This window comes from Geotrypetes seraphini, chromosome 1 (assembly GCF_902459505.1).
Source record: "Geotrypetes seraphini chromosome 1, aGeoSer1.1, whole genome shotgun sequence".
In the NCBI taxonomy this organism is placed as follows: Eukaryota; Metazoa; Chordata; class Amphibia; order Gymnophiona; family Dermophiidae; genus Geotrypetes; species Geotrypetes seraphini.
Window position 1 is genome coordinate 206529547 of NC_047084.1, and position 12267 is coordinate 206541813.

General features: G+C 38.3%; 1 protein-coding gene across 1 annotated transcript in view; it reads left to right on the top strand.

Moving 5' to 3' along the window:
* The first annotated feature begins 815 nt into the window (after positions 1 to 815).
* SGCZ (sarcoglycan zeta) overlaps positions 816 to 12267 on the top strand; it is a 519085-nt gene continuing 507633 nt past the window's right edge. The window contains exons 1-2 of the mRNA XM_033944465.1: positions 816 to 900; positions 5756 to 5950. Of these exons, the coding sequence (XP_033800356.1) occupies positions 5756 to 5950 (195 nt within the window). The 5' untranslated portion in view covers positions 816 to 900. The remainder of the gene's footprint in view (positions 901 to 5755; positions 5951 to 12267) is intronic.

Here is a 12267-nt window from a genome sequence, read left to right on the forward strand (position 1 = left end):
AACCCTGGTCAAAGTGCTGGGATTTGAAAAGCCGTCCGGACCCCTGGATATGTTCTCGAAAAGGGGGACATGTCTAGAGAAATCCGGCACCTGGTAACCATATGTGGTAGGAAAGCCTCCATAAGAATATCCCTGGTAATGAGGAGAACACATTTAGAAGTAAAAAACATGAGATCACAGATTCAGAGAATCTTCAGAACAATAAAACATATACATCATGAATATTAATACACTAAAAGGATATTCTAGAAAATTCTGCAAAGATCTTTACGTCTTAGGGGAATACTGGAGATGATCTTGTCTGTTTCATTCATTCCACTTCATTTGAGAAATGTTTCGTTGAAGCCTTGGGTATGGATGTTACTGCTGATCTCTCAGAGTCCATGGAGAGAGCATCAGCAATACCTCGGACAAGAAATGGTGAGTTACCTTCTTAGCTAAAACACAAAATTGGAACTCTCAGTAAGAGTCCACTAACAATCCTTACAGAGTTGTCTTAAAGTTCATGATTTGTCATTTGGCTTGTAGGAGGTTACAAGCCTAATAGGTAGAGAGGCTATTGGCTGGGCTGAGAGCCAAGTATGATTTCAACCTTTTGAGCGGGTTGGTGTTGAATGTGAGTTATGTTCTTTTTTGGAAAGTTGGTGTCTTATCATGGCACAGATTTAAGGGTTAGGGAATTGCAAGGTAAAGGTTTTGCTATAGATGAATCTGACTTTTTGGATGGAAGCAAATGGATATATGTGCTTCAACACTATCTCCGTCTCCTTTCTCAGGTCCAGTGGGTTTGTGGATAGCACTCCAAACTTCCACATATAGAGGACCAGTACTGGTGAACTCCACTGCTGACATAGACTGACAGCAATTAGAGAAGCAAATCAAAGTCAAAGAAGCACTGAGGTAACCTGCATAATGCAACAGTTATATCCAAACACTAGTCTGCATTGGAGATGAAGAATGATTTGGAATAACCTGTCTAATTCAGCAGTTAAACCATAGGGAATTGGTAAGGAGCTTGGCAATAAAACATGGATGTGGGACCTGGGTCCTGGGTGTTAGTTTAGGTTTGGTCTTATAAAATTCTAAGTTGAAGACAAGGCCTGAAATAACCTTGGTGAAGTGGTGGTGGAGGCCAACATTTGATTTAAAGCATTCTTTTTTTTTTTTTTTTGTAATTCTTTATTCATTTTTATAACTTACATCAAGTGCATCAAAAGGTATCAACCATTTTAACTTAAATATATCACTTGAAATTCTACAATTCTTCATATTAAATAGAATTATCACTTTCCCTCCCATCCTTTCAACATCTCATAACGCTTATATCATATAATAAAATCCCCCCTCTCCCACCCCATTCTTACATTTGTACAAATCAGGGAAAATAATACTTATTCATTGCAATAATTTGTTAATGGCCCCCACACATCTTGAAAGTTATTAAAATTTCCTTTCTGAATAGCTAATGATTTAAAGCATTCTGAAGGACAAATAGTAAGGAAGGCAGTGAGTAAAAGATTAACAAGAAAGGTAAAAGAAGATGGGAGTAGAGTTGATGTTGAATTACATATGAAAATGTATATGTTTATCTACACAAAATGAAATAGTATTATCTAGGCAGACTGAAGAACAAATGTACTTACTGTATCTTCTTTCATCTGCAATGATACTATATAAGTACTGTATATCATTGTCATGGAACCTGGTCATACACTATAAAGGTGATTGACTCACATACTCATATGATACTTAGCCAACAACTTCTGTTCAGAGAAGAAGCACTGAAATTAGGGTTTAGCTAGTCCTATTAGGTCCATCCTATTGATGTCAGTGAGTGATCTGCCAGGTCTCAGAAGGGCTCTGGCATCCAAATATTCCTTTGGGAATGTCCTTTTGGGCAATGTCTCCTAATCTGTTAGTTTTGCATATATTTAACAATAATGAGTCTCATTCCTAATCAATTGTATGTAGATAATGGTCTAAATCTATCACATTTGCTGCTAACACTAGCCATAATATTTACAGTAAATTTGAGAGACCAAGACCAGTGCTTATTGTAAGCATGTTGTATCTTCAATGGCTTAAGAAAAGAGCCCTGCAATCCAACAGAAAGAATTGGTGCCCGCTAGGAAGTTACACATGCCAGGATCACTGTTCAAGCTCATGTATCAACACTTCCAAAGTGCTTTTTTGATACACAAAACACATTAATGAAAGCAATGACAGACTTCAACTGACCATCTGTGAGCAATATCTACTGAATCTACTCCTAGTCTTATTACTTCAATACACAATGCTTTGCCTGAAGATACAACACAAGTATCTCTCCACTGCAATCCTTGCATATTTTCCATTCTACCCAAGAAAATCATGAGGTTCAGAGAGAACATGAAGCAGTTGTATATAAACTTGTGGGATGATCTTTAATTTGAAATGATTAAAACCTTGTACCAAATATATTAAGTATTCAGTGTTTCAAAAACAGCTGTCATCTATTAGCCTTTGTCTGAATAATTATTGACCAAATAAATGCAGATTATTTTGGAAGTTATAAAGTGTATGCTGCCTTCTTGTTTTTCTTTCCGAAGAGAATCAGGGGAAATATGTTAAAACTCAATGACATGTCTAGAGATAGGTACCAAGCAGCACATGAGAATAATTTTACCCTATATCTATGCCCTGTTGTAAAATTTCAAAAATGAACCTTATGTTATTAAAGCTAACATACTAGGGGAGATTTCCACCATTTCACAAAATTGACATTTTTAATATTGCTCATCAATCTTAGCTGGCATTCAAAAAATTTTCATGTGTTTATCACATTAGCCATTATCGTCATCAGATCAAGATGGTATCCTTCTATTTTATGATTGTTTTTTGTTTGTTTTTATAATTTTTTTTCTTATTATACTTATAAGTTCTGTCTTGATTTCTTTAACATGATCACTTATCTGCTTTTGAACCATTGTAAGGAATGCCTCTCCTGACATGTCCATGTTTCAATATACTTCCTCAGAGTTGAGGTTTCTTCAACAGTCTTTACTAAAAAATAGAAAACGTAACATTAAAAACATACCAGCTTCACAGGTTATTTAATTTTAATCTTCATTAATTACTAACTCTAGAGAAACAGTTATCCATATTACTTATTTTTTTTTTTTTTTTTATTTAATATTTATTGAAATTTTCAATATATTCAAGCATATTATAACTTGTACAGAAAGGAAATTTAGCAAGAAATTAATACAAATGAAAAACATATATCAAAGAACATATAAGCATAAATTTCTACTCAAGTCCTCAATAAGATCCAAGAAGGAAAATAGGCGATAGAAAGAAATTATTATAAGACAAAATAATGGCTAGTCGAATGAGATTGAGGCACCCTTTCTTAAACTAAGCACTTTCTTTCTCCAAAGATGCAGTTGTGAGAAAAGTTGTCAGTTGAGATGGCTCAAAGAAAACATATTTATGAGAATGGTAATTAACAACACATTTACATGGGTGTCGCAAGTAAAAAGTCGCCCCCAGAGATAAAACACCAGGTTTCCTTAACAGAAATTCTTTTCTCCTTCTCTGCGTTTCCTTGGCCAAATCTGGGAACATCTGAATTTTACAACCTAAAAACTCTTTTTGCTTATTTTTAAAGAAAAGTCTCAGCAACCAGTTTTTATCTGGTGCGAGAGCTACTGTCAATAATAAGGTTGCAGGGGTCACTAATTCTCTATCAGACATTTCCAATATATTGGATATATTCATTAAATCAGGTCCCGACTTCTGTTGTAATTGCTGTTGTTGTTGGTCTTGAGGCTTACTTGGAAGATAATAAACCTGCGTAAATGGTGGTAATGATTCATCAGAGAGTTCCAATATTTCCGTCATATAACGTTTCAACATTTCCCTTGGGGCTATCACAGAGACCCTAGGGAAATTTATCAATCTGAGATTATTGTTACGAGAAAAGTTTTCCATTGCTTCCATTTTCCTTCTTAAATTGGTATTATCTTTAATTAATACCTCAGTAATTTGTTGTGATACTTTAAGTTCTTGATGAATATTTTGTATTGAAATTTTTGAGTCCTCAAGTCCAGTCTTTAAATTTTTAATCTCAGTTCCATGATTTTCTAATTTCTTTTCTACTTCTTGTAATTGTGGATTAATAGATTTTGCCAAATTGGCTACCAGGTCCCACAGAGAGTCTAATGTAACCTCTCGGGGCTTCAAAATTTGCAATGGATGTAATTTTAAGTTAATTAGCTCACCCTCTGGCAACATGTCTCCTCCTGCAATCTGTTGGATTTTCTGTTGGATTTTCTTATCCCCCACTGCTTCTTCCACAGTCTCCTCGTTAAGACTCCTCTGCTCCAGCAGGGAGTCCCGTGGCACAGTCCCCGTGTTCTCCTCCTTAGCCTCCGAGAGGAAGTGAACTCCAACCTCAGGAAGTTCCTCCTCTCGCGGGGAACTGGTCGACTGAGGGCGTGGGGGTGGTGCTCTCACTTCGGGGCTCAACGATGTCTCCAGCCCCATGGTGAACGCCACTGACGCGCCTCCGCCGTGTGTCTCCTGCGGGGAACTCCCCGAAGCTATCGGCGTGCCCTGCATTCTCCTCATCAAGTCCTCGATGTTCCCGAAGACGGCTGTTCTGGAGCGCTGCGAGGCTCCAGCAGCGCTACGTCCCCTCCTCTTCGGCATCGTGAAACAGGTAAAAATTTGAGTGGACAAATTATGTCAAGGAATAGACGGGAGCGTGAGACTCATGCGACTGCTCATGCGGCCATCTTGGATCGTTCCTCTATCCATATTACTTATTACTTTATCTCACGGAGTCCTCTTTCTTTCATGGGATATGATAGAGGTTTATAAAATGCTGAGTGGAGCAGATAGATGTAAGTTGCTTGTTTACTCTTTCCAAAATACTAGGACTAGGGGGCATGTAATGAAGCTTCTAAGTAGTAGATTTAAAACAAACATGAGAACATATTTCTTCACACAATGTATAATTAAACTCTGGAATTGGTTGCTAGGGAATGTGGTGAAAGCAGTTAGCTTACCAGGGTTTAAAAAAAGGTTTGGATAACTTTCTAAAAGAGAATTCCATAAACTATTATTAAGATGGTTGGGGAAATGCACTGTTTATTCCTTTGGGATATTGCCAGGTACTTGTGACAGACAGAACATGTGTCAGAAACAGGATACTGGGGCTTCCAGTTTGGCAGCTCTTATGTTATGCAACCGGCTAACACAAATGCGGTTAAGTACAACATTCACCACTTAACCTCATAAGGTGAATTACATAACGATCAGACAGTTTTTTAAGAGGAACTATTTATGTGGTTATGCACTGACGCTGCCCTTGGACCACCCACCAATTAGCCGGTTTTGTCTTTGACACCAGCCATAGAAATTCAAAGACTAACCAGTTAAAAGCCACTGAATATCCATAGTTAGCCTTGGACAAGTAATTTAAACAGCTGGGAGCTTCTCCTAGCCCAGGGGTAAGGAACTCTGGTCCTCAAGAGCCGTATTCCAGTTGGATTTTCAGGATTTCCCCAATGAATATGCATTGAAAGCTGTGCATGCAAATAGATTTCATGCATATTCATTGGGGAAATCCTGAAAACCCGACTGGAATACGGCTCTTGAGGACCGGCGTTCCCTACCCCTGTTAGCTATTTAAATTACTTTGAATATTGACACCCTAGCTGTTGCCCTTATATCTGATATTATGTTATCTTATTTTTTTGTTTTTTTCTAGATGACACGAGAACAGTACATACTGGCAACACAGCAGAACAATCTTCCAAGAACTGAAAATTCTCAATTTTATCCAGTAGGAATTTATGGATGGCGAAAGAGGTGCTTATACTTCTTTGTCCTTCTGCTGTTGGTTACCATGATTGTTAACTTAGCAATGACAATATGGATTTTGAAGGTTATGAATTTTACAGTGGTAAGTACCGCCGTGGCTTTCTCTCCTTTACTCTTTATAAAACGAGCTTGCAACTGTGTTTTTTTCCAAACAATTTTTATGATATTTTTTAAAATAATGTATAATGCTTAACTGGATGTTTGGAGTTGTATGTGGTTAGCAAACATTAGTTAGCCTGATTTATCATTTGGCATTTGCATTAGGTTTATTTTGAATTACAAATTACTTAATATGTTTTATTCAGAAATGAAACATTGTCAGTTATTGCCTCTAAGTATGTGAAGAAAAAAACAATCAAATACTTTTAGCAATTCATTACATTTTGATAACTATCTGGCTTCATTTTCTACTGATGTATCTAGTTTTAAGGTTCATTACACAACATATTTTTAACAAATATTTTAGTCTGCTTTTTTCTCCATTACACATATTGGTGGTTTATTTGTAAAGTTTTTCTCAGCAATTGAAAGATAACTGAAAAATATGAAACAACCTTCAGTTGCACATAGGAGTCTGTAACCAATGCTACAAGTAGAGCATGTTGGGATTATGATCTGACTGATATTCAGACCATGGGAGGCAGGTTGGCTAACTCTCGCTGTTGGTGCTGGCTGTGGATATTCAATGCCAGGCCATTTCTAGTAACCAGCATTGAAAATCCAGTTTATTTTTGGTTGGTATAAACTTAACCAGCTGTCAAAGACAGAACTGCTATTTGTGCAGTCTAATTTGTCCGGTCAGTGCTGAAAATTGCCAATTCTTGCATAATATAGCCAATTAACATCTAGTCACTAACTAGGAATATTTAGCACAAGATAACAAGTTATGTCAAGCTGTGTATTCACATTTAGATGGCAAAATCCCCCCCCCCCCCTCCTTTAACTAAGCTGCAGTAAAGGTTTCTACCACAGCCTGGAGCACTAAATGCTCTGACTCTGCTCCAACACGTATAGAATTCCTATGAGTGTCAGAGAATTTAATGCCCCTAGCCACAATCCAAACCTCTAACACGGCTTAGTAAAAGGGAGCTTAAGCTATTTAACCATTCAACATCATTTCTGGCCAGTTAAATAGCACTGAATTTCAGCCAGAACATGTGTATTGTTAGTTAAAACATATTTTGGAAATGATGAGAGGTCTTCTGTATTCATGTCCTGATAATGCCTTACCCCATGCTAAAGTAATTGGTGCAATAACCTTTCTGAAAGAGATACAATTTTAATTGAGAATTACATTACATTGGCAACTTTTATTCTGCCTTAACCTCGCAGTTGCTAATAGTCAGTTGTACATCTTCTTGCGTTGTGTGCCTTTGATTGGGGGGTGAATGAATGGAGTCTGAGTTCTTCTTGGCCTGGTTGTATTGTAGGGTAGGGCCATTCAGGACTTTGAATAATACAGTAGAATTTTAATAAGATCTTTGCTTGCATTGGGAGCCAGTGTATGTCTAGGTAAGCTGTAGTGTTACATTACATTAGATTAGTGATTTCTATTCCGCCATTATCTTGTGGTTCAAGGCAGATTACTTATGAATTGTCAGGACATTTAGGAGTACATTAGCAGTCGTCTGAACATATTCAGAGGTGCTAAGGGTGAAGTGGATTGCAAAGGGGCTTGAGATGGATCTTGCTCTGTTAGTTTGTCTTTATGGAGTTTTTGAATAGCAGGGTTTTTATTTCTTTTCTGAAGGTTTTGTAGTCTGCAGTCGAGATCAGTAAGTTGGAGAGTTGGTGGTCTAGTTTTGCTGCATGGGTGGCTAGGAGGGCAACGTACATTTTTTTTTCATTTGACGTTTTTGATTGGACGGTGTGTGAATGGTGCGTAGGTTCTCCTATGTCTGGTTGTGGTGGTTTGAATTAGTCGGTTGTTCCAGTAGGCTGGGCTGTCTCCGTTTATGGCTTTGAATAGTAGGCAGTAGAATTTGAAAAGTATTCTTGCTTGTATTGGGAGCCAGTGTGAGTCAAGGTATGCCACTGTGATGTGGTCGTATTTCCTCAGTGAGTAGATAAGTCTTAGAGCTGTGTTTTGTACTGTTTGTAGTTGTTTTATCAAGGTTGCGGGGCAAGGGAGATAGAGGATGTTGCAATAGTCTAGTAGACCAAGGACTAGGGATTGGACCACTAGCTGGAATTGTTTTCTTTCAAATAATTTTTGAACTTGTCTTAGGTTTCTCATAACTGCAAATTATTTTTGTATTTTGTTGATTTATGGTGGCATGGTACAACCTCTGTCTATCAGCATTCCCAGAAGTTTTAGAGTGGGTTGAATGGGGTATGTGATAGAATTTATTACTAGGTTTGTTATGGTTGGAGTTTTGTTATTTTCAAGGAGGATGAATTTTGTTTTGACAGGATTTAGTTTCAGTTTGTGTTCTTTCATCCATGTTGCTACTGTTTCTAGTGTTCTGTGCAGCGCGTCTGTCATGGAGGGCACTGGTTGGTCAAAAGGAAGGAGTATGGTGATGTTGTCTGCGTAGCTGTAGGAGGTTAGGCCTAGTTTGTCTAGGCAGGTGGCGAAGGAAGCAATGTATAGGTTGAAGAGTGTGGGGGATGGAGGTGATCCTTGGGGTACGCCCAGAAATTGGACCATGGTTCTGATTTTTCATTGTTTGTTTTTACTCTGTAAATTCTGGATTGTAGGAATCCATTAAAAACCATGATAGTACCTTGCCTGTGATTCCTATTGAGTCTAATATTTGTAGTAGGATGTCATGGTCTACCAGGTCAAAAAATGCGGTGAGATCTAGTTGAATAATTAGCATTTTTTGGCCTGTGCTGAGGTATTGTCTAGCAGTGTCCATGAGGGATCCTAGTAGTGTCTCAGTGCTGTAATTGGTTCTGAAACTAGACTGTGTAGGGTGGAGTAGGTTGTGGTTTTCTAGGTATACTGTTAGGAGTTTAGCTATGAGGCCTTCCATTAGCTTAGTTCAATCATTTTTATTAAAAGTTTTAAAGTACATGAAATATAAGAATCGGCAGCAATGACCAGTAAACAAAATAGACAGGCATAAGAATACATTTTGTCTGTCATTACCACCAAAAGAGAAGTCAACCATTTGATTTTCTTCGCATGACTGGATGTTCTGAATATGTGGTTTGCTGCTTTTTTCACAATCACAATGGCCTTCCATTAGCTTGACGTAAAGTGGTTTTGAGGCTATGGGTCTGTTGTTGGAGGGTTGATTGATTGCTCCTTTGGGGTCTTTTAGGATCGGAGTGATGATGATTTTGCTGAGGTCTTGCAGGAAAAGGCCATCTGTGAGCAAGGGTTGTATCCATTGAAGATGGAGGGCGCGGAATAACATACTGGCGGTTTTTAACAGGTATAGGGGCAGTGGTTGAGGTCACAGGCTGCGTGGCTGTATTTATTGTAGAGTCTGAAGGTCGTGTTTTGTATGGCCTATAATTGTTTTATCATTCCTGTGGGGCATGGTAGGTAAAGGATGGTATAGTAGTCCAGTAGTCTTAAAACTAGGGACTGGACCAGGAGTTGGAACTGCTCTTTATCAAAGAATTTTCATATCTGTTGTAAGTTCTGCATGACTGCAAATGATTTTTGTACTGTCTTGTTGCTGTGCAGTTGCATGGTGCAGCATCTGTCTATCATTACCCTGAGAATTTTTAGGGTTGGTTGCATGGAGTGTATAGTGGATTTTATTTCTATATCTGTTATGGTTGGAGTTATTTTTCCTTTTTGAGCCATAGGAATATTGTTTTGTCCGTGTTCAACTTTAGTTTGTGGTCTTTCATCCATTTTTCAACTGTGTCTATTATCTTGTGCTATTTCCCATTGTGGTGAGTTTTGGCTGGTCAAAAGGAAGGCGTATGGTGATGACGTCTGCGTAGCTGTATGATGTTATTCCTAGTTTGTCTAAGGTGGTACCGAGGGAGGCAATGTAGAGGTTGAAAAGTATTGGAGATAGTGGTGACCCTTGGGGTACACCATAGGGGGTTGGACCAGGACTCTGATTTTTTTGTTTGTTTTGACTCTGTAAATCCTAGATTGCAGGAATCCTTGGAACCATGTGTGTTCCCTGCCTGTTACTTCTAGTATTTGTAGTAGGATGGTCAAATGCAGCCGAGAGATTGAGTTGTATGATCAGCATCTTCTTATCTTTGTTTAGGTGCTGCCGGACTGTGTCCAGTAGAGACCCAAGTAGTGTCTCTGTGGTGTAGTTGGTTCTGTATTCAGATTGTGAGAGGTGAAATAAGCTGTGGTCTTCTAAGTAGTTTGTGAGGTATTTTGCCACTAGGCCTTCCATTAGTTTTACATAGATTGGTATCACGGGTCTATAGTTGGAAGTTAGCTCTATTTGGGTCTTTTGTAATTAGGGTGTTGATAATCTTTTTTTATATATATATTTAAGTATTGTACAGAAAGCAAATTTAACCAAGCATATTACAATCATATAAATCCATATTTAACAAATATTAAGCAGTTTACAAGAAAAGACTATTATGGTAAAATTAGCTCAAGTCCTCTCTAGATCGAAGAATTTAATTGCGAGATAAACAAAAAGTACAACCAAAAAGAGTAATGCTATTCCCATAGATCGGGAAGGGAGTTACTATTTCTTTTAGAAACATAGATAGAAACATCTAGTCTGCCCACACTAATGGCCCACCCCCTAACTACCTCCATGAAGAGATCCCACATGCCAATCCCATCTTTTTTTTTTAATCTGGCACGCTGCTTGCCTCAATTACCTGTTGTGGAAGATTATTCCAGCAATCAACCACCCTTTCGGTGAAGAAATATTTTCTGGTGTTGCCATGAAATTTCCCACCCCTGATTTTCAACGGATGCCCTCTTGTTGCCGTGGGTCCTTTAAGGAAAAAGAGATCCTTTTCCACCTCAATACTGCCTGTGACATATTTGAACGTCTCGATCATGTCTCCCCTCTCTCTGCGTTCCTCGAGTGAGTACAGCTGCAACTTACCCAGTCATTCCTCATACGGGAGATCCTTGATTCCTGAGACCATCCTGGTGGCCATTCGCTGAACCAACTCAACTCTCCACACATCTTTTTGATAATGCGGCCTCCAGAATTGTACACAGTATTCCAGATGGGGTCTCACCATGGATCTGTACAACAGCATTATGACCTCGGGCTTACGGTTGACAAAACTTCTACGGATATAGCCCATGATTTGTCTAGCCCTGGATGAAGCTTTCTCCACTTGATTGGAAGTTTTCATGTCTTCGCTAATGATCACCCCCAAGTCACGTTCTGCTACAGTCCTTGCTAGGATCTCACCATTTAGGGTGTAAGTCCTGCATGGATTTTTGCCGCCAAGGTGCATGACCTTGCATTTTTTGGCATTGAAACTTAGTTGCCAAGTCTTTGACCAATGCTCCAGCAGGAGTAGGTCAAAGCTTGAATTTTCTCCTTGTCCAGACGGGACATAGCCAGAAAATTAGTCAAATGTTGGGGATCAAAAAATACATATTTAATTGAGTGATAATGGACAATGCACTTATAAGGATATCTTAAGTAAAATGTAGCCCCCAAGGAGATGACCCCCGGTTTCAAAAGAAGAAAGTTACGTCTACTTTTTTGGGTTTCCCTTGAAACATCAGGGAACATTTGAATTTTACACCCAAGAAATTCCTTCTGTTTGTTCTTCATAAATAGTCTCAATAACCAAGATTTATCAATAGAAAGAGCCAATGTAGCTACTAATGTTGCAGGTGTTACCACTTTCTTGTCTGACTTCTCCAAAAACTCAGTAATATTTAATGCTTGTCCTTCAGTAGGCTCAGGTTGCTGTTGATGCGGAGTTTTACTTGGGAGATAATAAACTTGAGAAAATGTGGAAGATTACCTTCCGGAACTTCTAAAATTTCTAAGATATCTCCTGAGCATATCTCTAGGTGTAACTATAGTTGTTCTTGGAAAGTTTATCAATCTCAAGTTATTGTTACATGCCTGGTTCTCTAGTAACTCCACTTTTCTTCTAAGATTCAAATTATCTTCAATTATAGTTTCCTGGAGTTGTTTTACTGAAACTATATCCTGCTGGGTATTTTGAAGTAAGTTATTAGAAGAAGTCATGTCCAATTTTAATTTTTCTAATTCTTCTGAATGATGAATAAGTTTATTTTCAATCTGTTGGAAATTAGGACTATTTACCTTCTTAAAATTTGCTACCAGGTCCCAAAAGGCTTCTAAGGTCACCTCAGCAGCCTGTTCCAAAAGGAAGCTTGTATTGAAATACAAAGTCTCTCACCTTCCTTAGGATATTCTGTTCCTTCTGGTTCAATCTTCCTCCAGCTGTTATAATTCACACAAAATCTTCCCCAGAGGTAACCCGAACCGGGATCTCCATTTCCAAGCT